We start from the raw sequence: 18,095 nt of genomic DNA, 5'->3' as shown, positions 1-18,095 counted from the left end.
TAACAGGTCTGACAGGCTTGTGTTTTTATTTATTACAAGTAGAGTTGAGGATAGACTCAGATGAGGATTTTTAGGTCATGCAGTTCAGCCAGAAAGTGAATTCATGAATAACCCTTCCCTAAACTTAACCCTAACCTTAACCTTAACCCTAACCTTAACCCTAACCTTAACCTTAACCCTAACCTTAACCCTAACCTTAACCTTAACCCTAACCTTAACCCTAACCTTAACCCTAACCTTAACCTTAACCCTAACCTTAACCTTAACCCTAACCCTAACCCTAACCCTAACCTTAACCCTAACCCTAACCCTAACCCTAACCTTAACCCTAACCTTAACCCTAACCTTAACCTTAACCCTAACCTTAACCCTAACCTTAACCGTAACCCATAACCCTAACCTTAACCCCTAACCCTAACCCTAACCTTAACCCTAACCCCTAACCTTAACCCTAACCTTAACCTTAACCCCTAGTTACCCAAATCCCTCACCCTAACCCTGAGACCCTCATGCCTGAACCTAACCCTAACCCTGAGACCCTCATGCCTAACCTTAAACCTCTAGACCCTCATATCTGATATTAATTCAACCTTGACCTGTACTTTAATCCTGACCCTTATGGTAACCCCAATCTGAATGCTGACCTTAACCCATAGCTACCGTTCATGGAGAGCAACTGTCCTAATCTAGCGCACTTGATTCTAGTTAGTTACCACTCGGGTTGGAGTTAAAACCTACAGGAGGTTTATCTCTCCAGGAACAGGGTTGGAGTTAAAACCTACAGGAGGTTTATCTCTCTAGGAACAGGGTTGGAGTTAAAACCTACAGGAGGGTATCTCTCCAGGAACAGGGTTGGAGTGAAAACCTACAGGAGGGTGGCTTTTCAGGAACAGGGTTGGAGTTAAAACCTCCAGGAGGGTATCTCTCCAGGAACAGGGTTGGAGTTAAAACATTCAGGAGGTTTATCTCTCCAGGATCAGGGTTAGAGTTAAAACCTACAGGAGGTTTATCTCTCCAGGATCAGGGTTAGAGTTAAAACCTACAGGAGGTTTATCTCTCCAGGATCAGGGTTAGAGTTAAAACCTACAGGAGGTTTATCTCTCCAGGATCAGGGTTAGAGTTAAAACCTACAGGAGGTTTATCTCTCCAGGATCAGGGTTAGAGTTAAAACCTACAGGAGGTTTATCTCTCCAGGATCAGGGTTAGAGTTAAAACCTACAGGAGGTTTATCTCTCCAGGATCAGGGTTAGAGTTAAAACCTACAGGAGGTTTATCTCTCCAGGATCAGGGTTAGAGTTAAAACCTACAGGAGGTTTATCTCTCCAGGATCAGGGTTAGAGTTAAAACCTACAGGAGGTTTATCTCTCCAGGATCAGGGTTAGAGTTAAAACCTACAGGAGGTTTATCTCTCCAGGATCAGGGTTAGAGTTAAAACCTACAGGAGGTTTATCTCTCCAGGATCAGGGTCTAGTCAATCATCCTAATCAGTAATGTAGGTCTATTATTATTTATTATATTATTATATTATATATCTATATATTATATATCTATTATTATCCTCATGTGTTGGAATGATGAATACATTGTTTAGTTCCAACCCTTTGTTAGGTTTACAGTGTGAATTTTTACCACAGATGCTGCATACAACACATCATATTAGACTATGTGAAACTGAAATTATGTTTTTATAAATTAATAAAAAATGAGAAGGTGAAATGTCTTGAGTCAATCAAGTATTCAACCCCTTTGTTATGGCAAGTTCAGGAGTAAAATTGTGCTTAACGATTCACATAATAATTTGCATGGACTCACTCTGTGTGCAATAATAATGTTTAAGATGATTTTCGATGACTACCTCAACTCTGTACCCCACGCATACAATTATCTGTAAGGTCCCTCAGTCACGCAGGGAATTTCAACCACAAAGACCAGGGAGGTTTTCCAATGCTTCGCAAAGAAGGTCACCCATTGGTAGATGGGAAGTTATTTATTTATTTAGCCCGGCATGTCATTTAAGAACAAATTCTTATTTACAATGACGGCCTACTGTGCACTGCCCAATCACGGGCCAGATGTGATACAGCCTGGATTCAAACCAGGGACTGTAGTGACGCCTCTTGCACTGAGAGGCAGTGCCTTAGACCGCTGTGCCACTCAGGTGCACACTTTGGATGGTGTATCAATACACCCAGTCACTATAAAGATACAGGCGTCCTTCCTAACTCAGTTGCTGGAGAGGAAGGAAACTGCTCAGAGATTTCACCATGAGACCAATGGTGACTTTAAAACATTTATAGAGTTTAATGTCTGTGATAGGAGAAAACTGAGGATCGATCAACAACATTGTAGTTACTACACAATACTAACCTAAATGACAGAGTGAAAAGGAAGCCTGTACAGAATAAATATATTCCAAAACATGCTTCCTGTTTACAACAAGGCACTAAAGTAAAACTGCTAAAAATGTGGCAAAGAAATGAACCTTATGTCCTGAATACAAAGTGTTGTGTTTGGGGCAAATCCAACACAACACATTACTGAGTACCACTCTTCATATTTTCAAGCATGGTGGTGGCTGCATCATGTTATGGGTATGCTTGTCATCAACAAGGACTAGGCAGTTTTTAGGATAAAATAAATGTAATAGAGCTAAGCACAGGCAAAACCCTGGAGGAAAACCTGGTTCAGTCTGCTTTCCAACAGACACTGGGAGATGAATTCAACATTCAGCAGGACAATAACCTAAAACACAAGGCCAAATATACACTGGAGTTACTTACCAAGACGACTGCATTTTCCTGAGTGGCCAAGTTACAGATTTGACTTAAATCGGCATTAAAATCTATGGCAAGAGTTGAAAATGGCTGTCTAGCAATGATCAACAACCAATTAGACAGAGCTTGAAGTATTGCACAATATTGTACAGGTGTGCAAATCTCACAGAGACTGACCCAGAAAGACTCACAGCTGTAATCGCTGCCAAAGGTGATTCTAACATGTATTGACTCAAGGGGTGTGAATATTTATGTAAATGAGATATTTATGTATTTTATTTTCAATAAATGTGCAAACATTTCCAAAAAACGTTTTCATTTTATCCTTATGGGGTATTCTGACGTCATTATGGGGTATTGTGACGTCATTATGGGGTATTGTGACGTCATTATGGGGTATTGTGACGTCATTATGGGGTATTGTGACGTCATTGTGGGGTATTGTGACGTCATTACGGGGTATTGTGACGTCATTACGGGGTATTGTGACGTCATTATGGGGTATTGTGACGTCATTATGGGGTATTGTGTGTAGATGGGGTGAGAGAAAATATTATTTTCAATCCATTTTGAATTCAGCCTGTAACACAACAAAATGTGGACTAAGTTCAAGGGGTATGAATATCTTTGTGAAGGCTCTGTATTACGAGAGAGCGGACAGGACAGATCACGGTGGGACTCTCTGTCTCTATAGTGTTTCTCCCCTTGTGGCTCAGTTAATAGAGCATGGCACTTTCAATGCCAGGGTTGTGGGTTCAATTTCCACAGAGGACCAAATATGTATGCACTCACTACTGTAGGTCTCTCTAAATGAAAGGGCTAATAGGGCTGATAATTGTGTCATATGGTTCAGCGGAACGGCAGTGAAACGCTTGAGCCTGAAATAGACTGACACTGTAAAAAAGAACAGTCTTTACCAATAACGAACGACAATGTAGCACAAAAGTTAGAAAGTTGACGGGAAATTTGAGCTTCTGTTTTCCATTCGGGGAAGTGAAACACTTTTACACAATACAGGCCTACCCACTGGACTTCTGTACGGTGATCAAACACTTCCTCTGGCTGAAGTGACGTTTAGCAAAACAGAGCTATCCGTAATAAGGAAAATAGCCCAGAACCATTCATTCAGATTGACTATCGTCTGTGTGGGGGAAAATAACAAGGTTTTATCGGTAGGCACTGTAATTCAATAGACTCATTTAAAAGATACAGACTGATTAAGCAAGCTATGTTATTAAACGTTGTCAACACACACTCTGAATAGCATAACTACACAGTAATCGACTAACGTTAATGTTGACATTGTGTATGTGACACACAGACTGGGCTTGTTTTAGGAGACGATTTCCTCTGATTTTCTCAGATAGTATATTTCCATGAGCTCAAACCATTACAGATGCCGTATCTTAATTTGAGCCAGTTTCACAAAGCAGAAAAATAACCCTTCAGCGACAGGAAATGTGGATCATGATGTGGATTATAATTGATGGATTTTTTTAGTAGGGGTTGATCAATTTTTTTATTAGGGCAAATCAAGTCTTTCATTTTAAATGGGAAATTATAAACTTTAGAAACCTTTTTAAACGTTGAATAAAATTCCTTCAACAACAGGATGATCAAATGAAGATCCTACATCTGTAGGGATCCCAGGCTGAGATGAGTCATCCCAACTGTGACAACACGTGGAATTTATTTATCTTTCATCTAGAGGGAGGGAGCACATGACGCTTTGTTGCATAACACAACCTTTGTTGGCCTTGACCGTGTGTGTGTGTGTGTGTGTGTGTGTCTGTGTGTGTGTGTGTGTGTGTGTGTGTGTGTGGTCTTCATCACCAGATAGCATTATGCTATGCTACTTCATAAAACCCCATAAAACCCCTCCCTCTGCTAATGTCTTCATAACCAGGTAGCATTACGCTATGCTACTTCATAAAACCCCTCCCTCTGCTAATGTCTTCATCACCAGGTAGCATTACGCTATGCTACTTCATAAAACCCCTCCCTCCGCTAATGTCTTCATCACCAGATAGCATTATGCTATGCTACTTCATAAAACCCCATAAAACCCCTCCCTCTGCTAATGTCTTCATCACCAGATAGCATTATGCTATGCTACTTCATAAAACCCCATAAAACCCCTCCCTCCACTAATGTCTTCATCACCAGATAGCATTATGCTATGCTACTTCATAAAACCCCATAAAACCCCTCCCTCTGCTAATGTCTTTATCACCAGATAGCATTATGCTATGCTACTTCATAAAACCCCTCCCTCTGCTAATGTCTTCATCACCAGATAGCATTATGATGTTACTTCAGAAGTAAACAGACCTGTGTGTGATCAAATCAAATTTATTTGTAAAGCCCTTCTTTCATCAGCTGTGCTGTACAGAAACCCAGCCTAAAACCCCAAACAGCAAGCAAATGCAGGTGTAGAAAGAAGCACGGTGTGATCACTGCCATCCTAGACTAGAAGATATAACAAATATTTGTTTTGTCTGATGTGTGTAATGAGGAGCATCCAGACGCACCACTTGATCCATTTATGAAATAGTTTCTACCAGTTATTGATAAACATGCACCTGTTAAGAAACTGACTGTTAGAACTGTTAGGGCTCCATGGATTGATGAGGAAATGAAAAACAGTATGGTTGAAAGAGATGGGGAAAAAGCAGTGGCTAATAACTGACTGGCTGACTTACTGGAAATTGACAGATTATGTCACTAAACTCAACAAAAAGACGAATAAACTGTATTATGAAGCCAAGATGAATTATATAAAGAATGGTGAATAAAAAACGTTGTAGTACTTTAAATGAAATGATGTCCAGAAAGACAAATTCATCACAAAACCATTTGATGTTTCCAAATATTTGGCAAATTGGGCAAACTTAGACAAGAAATGCCAACAACGAACAGTGAGTTATCGAATTCACACATTTAAAAAAAACAAAATTAATAATGAAAGAAAAGCATTTTAAGTTATAATTTGGTAAAGTAAGTGTGGGAGAGGTGGAAAAATGGTCGATCAATAATGACAGACCTGGCATTGAAAACTTAGATGGAAAGCTACTGAGGATGGTAGCTGACTCTATAGCCACTCCTACTGAGGATGGTAGCTGACTCTATAGCCACTCCTACTGAGGATGGTAGCTGACTCTATAGCCACTCCTACTGAGGATGGTAGCTGACTCTATAGCCACTCCTACTGAGGATGGTAGCTGACTCTATAGCCACCCCTACTGAGGATGGTAGCTGACTCTATAGCCACTCCTACTGAGGGTGGTAGCTGACTCTATAGCCACTCCTACTGAGGATGGTAGCTGACTCTATAGCCACCCCTACTGAGGATGGTAGCTGACTCTATAGCCACTCCTACTGAGGATGGTAGCTGACTCTATAGCCACTCCTACTGAGGGTGGTAGCTGACTCTATAGCCACTCCTACTGAGGATGGTAGCTGACTCTATAGCCACTCCTACTGAGGATGGTAGCTGACTCTATAGCCACCCCTACTGAGGATGGTAGCTGACTCTATAGCCACTCCTACTGAGGATGGTAGCTGACTCTATAGCCACTCCTACTGAGGATGGTAGCTGACTCTATAGCCACTCCTACTGAGGATGGTGGCTGACTCTATAGCCACTCCTACTGAGGATGGTAGCTGACTCTATAGCCACTCCTACTGAGGATGGTGGCTGACTCTATAGCCACTCCTACTGAAGATGGTAGCTGACTCTATAGCCACTCCTACTGAGGATGGTAGCTGACTCTATAGCCACTCCTACTGAGGGTGGTAGCTGACTCTATAGCCACTCCTACTGAGGATGGTAGCTGACTCTATAGCCACTCCTACTGAGGATGGTAGCTGACTCTATAGCCACTCCTACTGAGGATGGTAGCTGACTCTATAGCCACCCCTACTGAGGATGGTAGCTGACTCTATAGCCACTCCTACTGAGGATGGTAGCTGACTCTATAGCCACTCCTACTGAGGATGGTAGCTGACTCTATAGCCACTCCTACTGAGGATGGTAGCTGACTCTATAGCCACTCCTACTGAGGATGGTAGCTGACTCTATAGCCACCCCTACTGAGGATGGTAGCTGACTCTATAGCCACTCCTACTGAGGATGGTAGCTGACTCTATAGCCACTCCTACTGAGGATGGTAGCTGACTCTATAGCCACCCCTACTGAGGATGGTAGCTGACTCTATAGCCACCCCTACAGAGGATGGTAGCTGACTCTATAGCCACCCCTACTGAGGATGGTAGCTGACTCTATAGCCACCCCTACTGAGGATGGTAGCTGACTCTATAGCCACCCCTACTGAGGATGGTAGCTGACTCTATAGCCACTCCTACTGAGGATGGTAGCTGACTCTATAGCCACCCCTACTGAGGATGGTAGCTGACTCTATAGCCACTCCTACTGAGGATGGTAGCTGACTCTATAGCCACTCCTACTGAGGATGGTAGCTGACTCTATAGCCACTCCTACTGAGGATGGTAGCTGACTCTCTGGCCACTCCTATCTGTCATATCTTTAATCTGAGCCTAGAGGAAAGTCTTTGTCCTCAGGCCTGGAGGGAAGCCAAAGTAATTCCGCTATCCAAGAGTGGTAAAACGGCTTTTACTGGTTCTAACAGCAGACCAATCAGCTTGCTGCCAGCTCTTAACAAACTGTTGGAAATAATGGTGTTTGACCAAATACAATTCTATTTCTCTGTAAACAAATTAACAACATACTTTCCCGCATGTTTAAAGAGAAGGCCAATCAACATGTACTGGACTGACACAAATGACTGATGATTGGTTGAAATAAATTGATAGTAAGAAGACTGTGGGAGCCGTACTGTTGGATTTCAGTGCAGCCTTTGATATTATTGACCATAACCTATTGTTGAGAAAATTTATGTTTTATGGCTTTTCAACCTCTGTCATATCATGGATTCAGAGCTAAACTCAGAAACGTCCCCTTTTCAGGACCCTGTCTTTCAAAGATCATTCGTAAAAATCCCAAAACTTCACAGATCTTCATTGCATCGGTTTAAAATACTGTTTCCCATTCTTGTTCAATGAACCATAAACAATTAATGAACATGCACCTGTGGAACGGTCGTTAAGACACTGACAGCTTACAGACAGTAGGCAATTAAGGTCACAGTTATGAAAACTTAGGACACTAAAGAGGCCTTTCTACTGACTCTGAAAAACACCAAAAGAAAGATTCCCAGGGTCCCTGCTCATCTGCGTGAACGTGCCTTAGGCATGCTGCAAGGAGGCATGAGGACTGCAGGTGCGGCCAGGGCAATAAGTTGCAATGTCCGTACTGTGAGACGCCTAAGACAGCGCTACAGGGAGACAGGACAGGACGGACAGCTGATTGTCCTCGCAGTGGCAGATCACGTGTAACAACACCTGCACAGGATCGGTACATCCGAATATCACACCTGCGGGATAGGTACAGGATGGGTACATCCAAACATCACACCTGCGGGACAAGTACAGGATGGCAGTTTGGCAGCAACAACAACAGCCCGAGTTACACCAGGAACGCACAATCCCTCCATCAGTGCTCAGATTGTCTGCAATAGGCTGAGAGAGGCTGGACTGAGGGCTTATAGGCCTGTTGTAAGGCAGGTCCTCGCCAGACATCACTGGCAACAACGTTGCATATGGGCACAAACCCACCATCGCTGGACCAGACAGGACTGGCAAAAAGTGCTCTTCACTGACGAGTCGTGGTTTTGTCTCACCAGGGGTGATGGTCGGACTCGCGTTTATCGTTGAAGGAATGAGCGTTACACCGAGGCCTGTACTCTAGAGTGGGATCGATTAAATTACTTGTCGTTACCTTAGATTGTAAACTGTCATGATCAAAACATATAGATTCAATGGTGGTAAAGATGGGGAGAGGTCTGTCTGTAATAAAAAGATGCTCTGCTTTTTTGACACCACACTCCAAAAAGCAATTTCTGCAGGCTCTAGTTTTATCTTATCTTATTGTCCAGTCATGTGGTCGAGTGCTGCAAGAAAAGACCTAGTTGAGTTTAGCCAAAAACAGAGCGGCACGTCTTGCCTTAATCAGAGGACTGATATCAATGTTATGAATACCAGTCTCTCTTGGCTAAGAGTTGAGGAGAGACTGACTGAATCACTTCTTATTTTTATAAGAAACATTAATGTAGCGGCTCTCGTTTGTCGATTGAATAGTGGACCAAGGCGCAGCGTGGAAAGTGTTCATGATTTGAATATTCAAAAAACACACAAACAAAATAACAAACGTGAAAACGAAAGCGCACAGTTCTGTAAAAACCACTAAACAGAAAACAAGATTCCACAAAACCCAAAAGGAAAATGACAACTTATATATGATCCCCAATCAGAGACAATCATAGACAGCTGCCTCTGATTGGCAACCACACTCGGCCAAAAACAAAGAAATAGAAAACATCGACTTTCCCACCCGAGTCACACCCTGACCTAACCAAACATAGAGAATAATAAGGATCTCTAAAGTCAGAGTGTGAGATAGTACCCCCCCAAAGGTGCGGACTCCGGCCACAAACCTGAACCTATAGGGGACACTCGGTGGGGGCTCCGGTGCGGGACGCAGACCCCGCTCCGCTTGAGGCTCCCCCCACTTCGGTGGCGCCTCTCGTGCAGCGATCGTCGCCGGGACCGCCGGACCGTAGATCGTCTCTTCAGGCTCTTGACTCAGAGACAACGATAATGTGTTTACTTGATAGCTACCTACACAAATAGCTAGCTAGAACAAAGTGTTAATAAGATAAATTCATTAAAAAGATGAAAAGCAATACAAATAAGTTCTCCAGTAGGCATCTACTGATTGGGCACCACACTCGGCCAAAAACAAAGAAATAGAAAACATCGACTTTCCCACCCAAGTCACACCCTGACCTAACCAAACATAGAGAATAATAAGGATCTCTAAGGTCAGGGCGTGACAATTAATGTGTTGAAAATTCCAAATTGTTTGCCGAGTCAACTTACACACATATCTGACACACACTTAACCCACCAGACATGCCACCAGGGGTCTTTTCACTGTCCCCAGAACAAATTCAAGAAAGGGTACAGAATTATAGAGATGTTATTGCATGGAACTCCCTTCCATCTCAGATTGCTCAAATGAACAGCAAACCTGCAAAAAACAACAACAAAAAAACAAGATATAAAAAACAGCAACATCTTACTGGCCAGCGGTGTGGGACGCAGATCTTCATCTTACTGCACAACGGTGTGGGACGCAGATCTTCATCTTACTGCACAACGGTGTGGGACGCAGATCTTCATCTTACTGCACAACGGTGTGGGACGCAGATCTTCATCTTACTGCACAACGGTGTGGGACGCAGATCTTCATCTTACTGCACAACGGTGTGGGACGCAGATCTTCATCTTACTGCACAACGGTGTGGGACGCAGATCTTCATCTTACTGCACAACGGTGTGGGACGCAGATCTTCATCTTACTGCACAACGGTGTGGGACGCAGATCTTCATCTTACTGCACAACGGTGTGGGACGCAGATCTTCATCTTACTGCACAACGGTGTGGTACGCAGATCTTCATCTTACTGCACAACGGTGTGGGACGCAGATCTTCATCTTACTGCACAACGGTGTGGGACGCAGATCTTCATCTTACTGGCCAGCGGTGTGGGACGCAGATCTTCATCTTACTGCACAACGGTGTGGGACGCAGATCTTCATCTTACTGCACAACGGTGTGGGACGCAGATCTTCATCTTACTGCACAACGGTGTGGGACGCAGATCTTCATCTTACTGCACAACGGTGTGGGACGCAGATCTTCATCTTACTGCACAACGGTGTGGGACGCAGATCTTCATCTTACTGCACAACGGTGTGGGACGCAGATCTTCATCTTACTGCACAACGGTGTGGGACGCAGATCTTCATCTTACTGCACAACGGTGTGGGACGCAGATCTTCATCTTACTGCACAACGGTGTGGGACGCAGATCTTCATCTTACTGCACAACGGTGTGGGACGCAGATCTTCATCTTACTGCACAACGGTGTGGGACGCAGATCTTCATCTTACTGCACAACGGTGTGGGACGCAGATCTTCATCTTACTGCACAACGGTGTGGGACGCAGATCTTCATCTTACTGCACAACGGTGTGGGACGCAAATCTTCATCTTACCGCACAACGGTGTGGGACGCAGATCTTCATCTTACTGCACAACGGTGTGGGACGCAGATCTTCATCTTACTGCACAACGGTGTGGGACGCAGATCTTCATCTTACTGCACAACGGTGTGGGACGCAGATCTTCACCTCTCTCCTATTGGACCCAGATATTTTGTGTGTTTGCATTGATATGTAGGCTACGTGATTTAAAAAGCATATGACTGAGAATACAGATATGCATCTGTCGGTCACAGATACCTTTAATAAAGAGGTAGGGGTGTGGATCAGAAAACCAGTCAGTATCTGGTGAGACCACCATTTGCCTCATGCAGCATGACACATCTTCTTCACATAGAATTAATCAGGCTGTTAGATGTGGTCCGGGGAATGTTGTTCCATTATTCAATGACTGTGTGAAGTTGCTGGATATTGCCGGGAACTGGAACACGCTGTTGTACACGTCGATCGAGAGCATCCCAAACAGGCTCAATGGGTGACATGTCTGGTGAGTATGCAGACCATGGAAGAACTGGGACATTTTCAGCTTTCAGGAAATATGAACGATCCTTGCGACATGGGGCTATGCATTATCATGCAGAAACATGAGATGATGGATGAATGGCATGACAATGGGCCTCAGGATCCCGTCACGGTTTCTCTGTGCATTCAAATTGTCAGCGATAAAATGCAATTGTGTTCATTGTCCGTAGCTTATAGCTGCCCCATACCATAACCCCACCGCCACCATGGGGCTCTCTGTTCACAACGTTGACATCAGCAAACCGCTCGCCCACACTACATCATACATGCTGTCACACAACGCCATACACGTAGTCTACAGTTGAGAGGCCGGTTGACGTACTGCAAAATTCTCTAAAGCAACGTTGGAGGTGGCTTATGGTAGAGAAATGAACTCTGGTGTACATTCCTGCAGTCAGCATGCCAGTTGCACGCTCCCTCAAAAAAAAAAGACATCTGTAGCATTGTGTTGTGTGACAAAACTGCACATGTTTCAGTGGCCTTTTATTGTCCCCGGCACAAGGTGCACCTGTGTAATGATCATGCTGTTTAATCAGCTTCTTGATATGCCACACCTGTCAGGTGGATGGATTATCTTGGTAAATGGAAAAATACTCCCTAATAGGGAGGTAAACACATTTCTGCACAACATTTGAGAGCAATAAGCTTTTTCTGTGCGTATGGAACATTTCTGGGATCTTTTATTTCAGCTCAGGAAACATGAGACCAATACTTTAATTGTTGCATTGATAATTTTCTTCAGAGTAGATTGTACAATACACTGTACAGCTCACTGTAGTAAAGTGATTTCTACATTTATATATTTCCTTCCTCCTTACCATGACAGGAGTCTATATAGACAAGAAGTGACTCCCATCCAAACTCTGGTTTTCTAAAACTTGCCATTTCCAACAAATGCTAATAACATGTCATTTCTCTCTCTCTCTCTCTCTCTCTCTCTCTCTCTCTCTCTCTCTCTCTCTCTCTCTCTCTCTCTCTCTCTCTCTCTCTCTCTCTCTCTCTCTCTCTCTCTCTCTCTCTCTCTCAGCTGATGTTGGTTCAGGGAGCCTAGGTTGCTGTGGCTGGCTCATTGTGATCCTCTCTGGACTGTTCGTCTTCTCCCTGTTCCCCTTCACCATCTGGTTCTGTATAAAGGTGAGTAAGACACAATGTCCATAGAATGAATAGAACGGGCGTCTTCATTCCAGTCAAAGCTGTACTGTAAAAAGTAATTGGCCAGTAAGTTACTGTAATTTATTTTACAGTAAGTTACTGTAATCCATTTTACTGTACCAAAAAGTGTACTATAACTACATACCTACAGAACTACATACCTACAGAACTACAGAACTACATACCTACAGAACTACATACCTACAGAACTACAGAACTACATACCTACAGAACTCCATACCTACAGAACTACATACCTACAGAACTACATACCTACAGAACTACAGAACTACATACCTACAGAACTCCATACCTACAGAACTACATACCTACAGAACTACATACCTACAGAACTACAGAACTACATACCTACAGAACTATATACCTACAGAACCATTTTACTGTACCAAAAAGTGTACTATAACTACATACCTACAGAACTACATACCTACAAAACTACATACCTACAGAACTATATACCTACAGAACTACAGAACTACATACCTACAGAACTACATACCTACAGAACTACAGAACTACATACCTACATAACTACATACCTACAGAACTACAGAACTACATACCTCCAGAACTACAGAACTGCATACCTCCAGAACTACATACCTCCAGAACTACAGAACTACATACCTACAGAACTACATACCTACAGAACTACAGAACTACATACATACAGAACTACATACCTACAGAACTACAGAACTACATACCTACAGAACTACATACCTACTGACCTACATACCTACAGAACTACAGAACTACAGAACTACATACCTACAGAACTACATACCTACAGAACTACATACCTACTGAACTACATACCTACCGAACTACATACCTACAGAACTACAGAACTACAGATACCTCTAACTAAAATCTACCAAGATATGTTCTATATTTAACTTTTTGTGTTGTGTTTGTGTGTGTGTGTGTGTGTGTCTGTGTGTGTGTGTGTGTGTGTGTGTGTGTGTGTGTTGTGTTGTAGATAGTTCAGGAGTATGAACGTGCTGTCATCTTCAGGCTGGGCCGTATTACAGACCGGAAGGCTAAGGGACCAGGTAAAAGACCAGTCACTGTGTGTGTGTGTGTGTGTGTGTGTGTGTGTGTGTGTGTGTGTGTGTGTGTGTGTGTGTGTGTGTGTGTGTCTGTGTGCGCACGCATATTCAATCTACATTGATGAAAATAAATAAACTCTGTCTCTTCCAGGTATCTTTTTCGTGCTGCCATGCACAGACTCCTTCGTGAAAGTGGACCTGAGAACCGTGTCATTCGACATTCCTCCACAGGAGGTAGGACCTATACTAACCAGGATGGACACCCATTAAATAAACTGTCATCTAAATCAGGAGGTAGGACCTATACTAACCAGTTAAATAAACTGTCATCTAAATCAGGAGGTAGGACCTATACTAACCAGGATGGACACCCATTAAATAAACTGTCATCTAAATCAGGAGGTAGGACCTATACTAACCAGGATGGACACCCATTAAATAAACTGTCATCTAAATCAGGAGGTAGGACCTATACTAACCAGGATGGACACCCATTAAATAAACTGTCATCTAAATCAGGAGGTAGGACCTATACTAACCAGGATGGACACCCATTAAATAAACTGTCATCTAAATCAGGAGGTAGGACCTATACTAACCAGGATGGACACCCATTAAATAAACTGTCATTTAAATCAGGAGGTAGGACCTAAACTAACCAGGATGGACACCCATTAAATAAACTGTCATTTAAATCAGGAGGTAGGACCTATACTAACCAGGATGGACACCCATTAAATAAACTGTCATTTAAATCAGGAGGTAGGACCTATACTAACCAGGATGGACACCCATTAAATAAACTGTCATTTAAATCAGGAGGTAGGACCTATACTAACCAGGATGGACACCCATTAAATAAACTGTCATCTAAATCAGGAGGTAGGACCTATACTAACCAGGATGGACACCCATTAAATAAACTGTCATCTAAATCAGGAGGTAGGACCTATACTAACCAGGATGGACACCCATTAAATAAACTGTCATTTAAATCAGGAGGTAGGACCTATACTAACCAGGATGGACACCCATTAAATAAACTGTCATCTAAATCAGGAGGTAGGACCTATACTAACCAGGATGGACACCCATTAAATAAACTGTCATTTAAATCAGGAGGTAGGACCTAAACTAACCAGGATGGACACCCATTAAATAAACTGTCATCTAAATCAGGAGGTAGGACCTATACTAACCAGTTAAATAAACTGTCATCTAAATCAGGAGGTAGGACCTAAACTAACCAGGATGGACACCCATTAAATAAACTGTCATTTAAATCAGGAGGTAGGACCTATACTAACCAGGATGGACACCCATTAAATAAACTGTCATCTAAATCAGGAGGTAGGACCTATACTAACCAGGATGGACACCCATTAAATAAACTGTCATCTAAATCAGGAGGTAGGACCTATACTAACCAGGATGGACACCCATTAAATAAACTGTCATTTAAATCAGGAGGTAGGACCTATACTAACCAGGATGGACACCCATTAAATAAACTGTCATCTAAATCAGGAGGTAGGACCTATACTAACCAGTTAAATAAACTGTCATCTAAATCAGGAGGTAGGACCTAAACTAACCAGGATGGACACCCATTAAATAAACTGTCATTTAAATCAGGAGGTAGGACCTATACTAACCAGGATGGACACCCATTAAATAAACTGTCATTTAAATCAGGAGGTAGGACCTATACTAACCAGGATGGACACCCATTAAATAAACTGTCATTTAAATCAGGAGTTAGGACCTATACTAACCAGGATGGACACCCATTAAATAAACTGTCATCTAAATCAGGAGGTAGGACCTATACTAACCAGGATGGACACCCATTAAATAAACTGTCATTTAAATCAGGAGGTAGGACCTATACTAACCAGGATGGACACCCATTAAATAAACTGTCATTTAAATCAGGAGGTAGGACCTATACTAACCAGGATGGACACCCATTAAATAAACTGTCAGAGCAAAGTAATTACAATATAGCAATTAAACACTGGAATGGTAGATGTGCAGAAGATGAATGTGCAAAGCAGAGATACTGGTGTGGAAAGGAGAAAGATCAATAAATAAACACCAGTATGGGGATGAGGTAGGTAGTAATTACAGATGAGCTGTGTACAGGTCGAATGATCTGTGAGCTGCTCTGACAGCTGGTGCTTAAAGCTAGTGAGGGAGGTAAGAGTCTCCAGCTTTAGTGATTTTTGCAGTTTGTTCCGGTCATTGGCAGCAGAGAACTGGAAGGAGAGGCGGCCGAAGGAAGAATTGGTTTTGGGGGTGACCAGTGAGATATATCTGCTGGAGAGCGTGCTACGGGTGAATGCTGCTATGGTGACCAGTGAGCTGAGATAAGGCGGGGCTTTACCTAGCAGAGACTTGTAGATAACCTGGAGCCAGTGGGTTTGGCGACGAGTATGAAGCGAGAGCCAGCCAACGAGAGCGTACAGGTCGCAGTGGTGGGTAGTATATGGGGCTTTGGTGACAAAACGGATGGCACTGTGAAAGACTGCATCCAAGTTGTTGAGTAGAGTGTTGGAGGCTATTTTTTAGCCTCACTAGGGTATGTGGTACGCTAGCGTCCCACCTCGTCAACAGCCAGTGAAACTGCAGGGTGCCAAATTCAAAACAACAGAAATCCCATCCCATCTTTAAAATTCCTCAAAAATACAAATATTTTACACCATTTTAAAGATACACTTGTTGTAAATCACAGTGTCCGATTTAAAAAAGGCTTTACGACGAAATAACACCAAACGATTATGTTAGGTCAGAGCCAAGTCACAGAAAAACACATCCATTTTTCCAGCGAAAGAGAGGAGTCACAAAAAGCAGAAATAGAGATAAAATTCATCACTAACCTTTGATGATCTTCATCAGATGACACTCATAGGACTTCATGTTACACAATACATGTATGTTTTGTTCGGTAAAGTTCATATTTATATCCAAAAATCTCAGTTTACATCGTGTTATGTTCAGTAGTTCCAAAACATGCAGTGATTTTGCAGAAAGCCACATCAATTTACAGAAATACTCATAATAAACATTGCTAAAAAATACAACTGTTATGCATGGAACTTCAGATAAACTTCTCCTTAATGCAACCGCTTTGTCAGATTTCAAAAAAGCTTTACCGAAAAAGCACACCATGCAATAATCTGAGTACAGCGCTCAGACAACAAAACAAGCCATACAGTTATCTGCCATGTTGTGGAGTCAACAGAAGCCAGAAATAGCATTAGAAATATTCACTTACCTTTGATGATCTACATCAGAATGCACTCCCAGGATTCCCAGTTCCACAATAAATGTTTGATTTGTTTGATAAAGTCCATCATTTATGTCCAAATACCTCCTTTTTGTTTGTGCGTTTAGCACACAATCCAAACTCACGAGGCGCGGGCAAGTCCAGGCGAAAGTTCAGACGAAAAATCATATTTCAGTTCGTAGAAACATGTCAAACGAAGTATAGAATCAATCTTTAGGATGTTTTTATCATAAATCTTCAATAATGTTCCAACCGGAGAATTCCTTTGTCTGTAGAAATGCAATGGAACGCAAGCTAACTCTCACGTGAGCGCGCGCGATCAGCTCATGCCACTCTGGCAGACCTCGGACTCATTCAGCTCCCATTCCCCCCTCCTTCACAGTAGAAGCATCAAACAACGTTCTAAAGACTGTTGACATCTAGTGGAAGCCGTAGGAAGTGCAATATGACCCCATAGACACTGTATATTCGATAGGTAATGACTTTAAAAACTACAAACCTCAGATTTCCCACTTCCTGGTTGGATTTTTTCTCAGGTTTTCGCCTGCCATATGAGTTCTGTTATACTCACAGACATCATTCAAACAGTTTTAGAAACTTCAGAGTGTTTTCTATCCAAATCTACTAATTAGATGCATATTCTAGCTTTTATGGCTGAGTAGCAGGCAGTTTAATTTGGGCACACTTAATTTGGGCACACACCCCCTACCCTAGTGAAGTTAAATGACATCGTCGAAGTCGAGGATCGGTAGGAAGGTCAGTTTTACGAGGGTATGTTTGGCAGCATGAGTGAAGGATGCTTTGTTTTGCGAAATAGGAAGCCGATTCTAAATTTAATTTTGGACTGGAGATGATTAATGTGCGTCTGGAAGGAGAGTTGGTGAACCAGGCGAGGCAATCATTTGAGAAACCAAGGCAGTTGAGTCTGCCAATAAGTATGTTGTGATTGACAATCACCCGACCTCAACCCATTGAGAGGGTTTGGGATGAGTTGGACCACAGAGTGAAGGAAAAGCAGCCACCGAGTGCTCAGCATATGTGCGAACTCCTTCAAGACTGTTGGAAAAGCATTCCAGGTG

General features: G+C 42.6%; 1 protein-coding gene across 1 annotated transcript in view; it reads left to right on the top strand.

Moving 5' to 3' along the window:
- Positions 1-18,095, top strand: part of stoml3b (stomatin (EPB72)-like 3b) — a 30,452-nt gene that overhangs the window by 9,071 nt on the left and 3,286 nt on the right. The window contains exons 3-5 of the mRNA XM_036967515.1: positions 12,530-12,636; positions 13,658-13,730; positions 13,879-13,961. Of these exons, the coding sequence (XP_036823410.1) occupies positions 12,530-12,636; positions 13,658-13,730; positions 13,879-13,961 (263 nt within the window). The remainder of the gene's footprint in view (positions 1-12,529; positions 12,637-13,657; positions 13,731-13,878; positions 13,962-18,095) is intronic.

The sequence above is a fragment of the Oncorhynchus mykiss genome, chromosome Y (genome assembly GCF_013265735.2).
Source record: "Oncorhynchus mykiss isolate Arlee chromosome Y, USDA_OmykA_1.1, whole genome shotgun sequence".
Taxonomy (NCBI): Eukaryota; Metazoa; Chordata; class Actinopteri; order Salmoniformes; family Salmonidae; genus Oncorhynchus; species Oncorhynchus mykiss.
The sequence above is the reverse complement of the archived record's forward strand: the minus strand, read 5'-3'. Positions and strand labels throughout refer to the sequence as shown.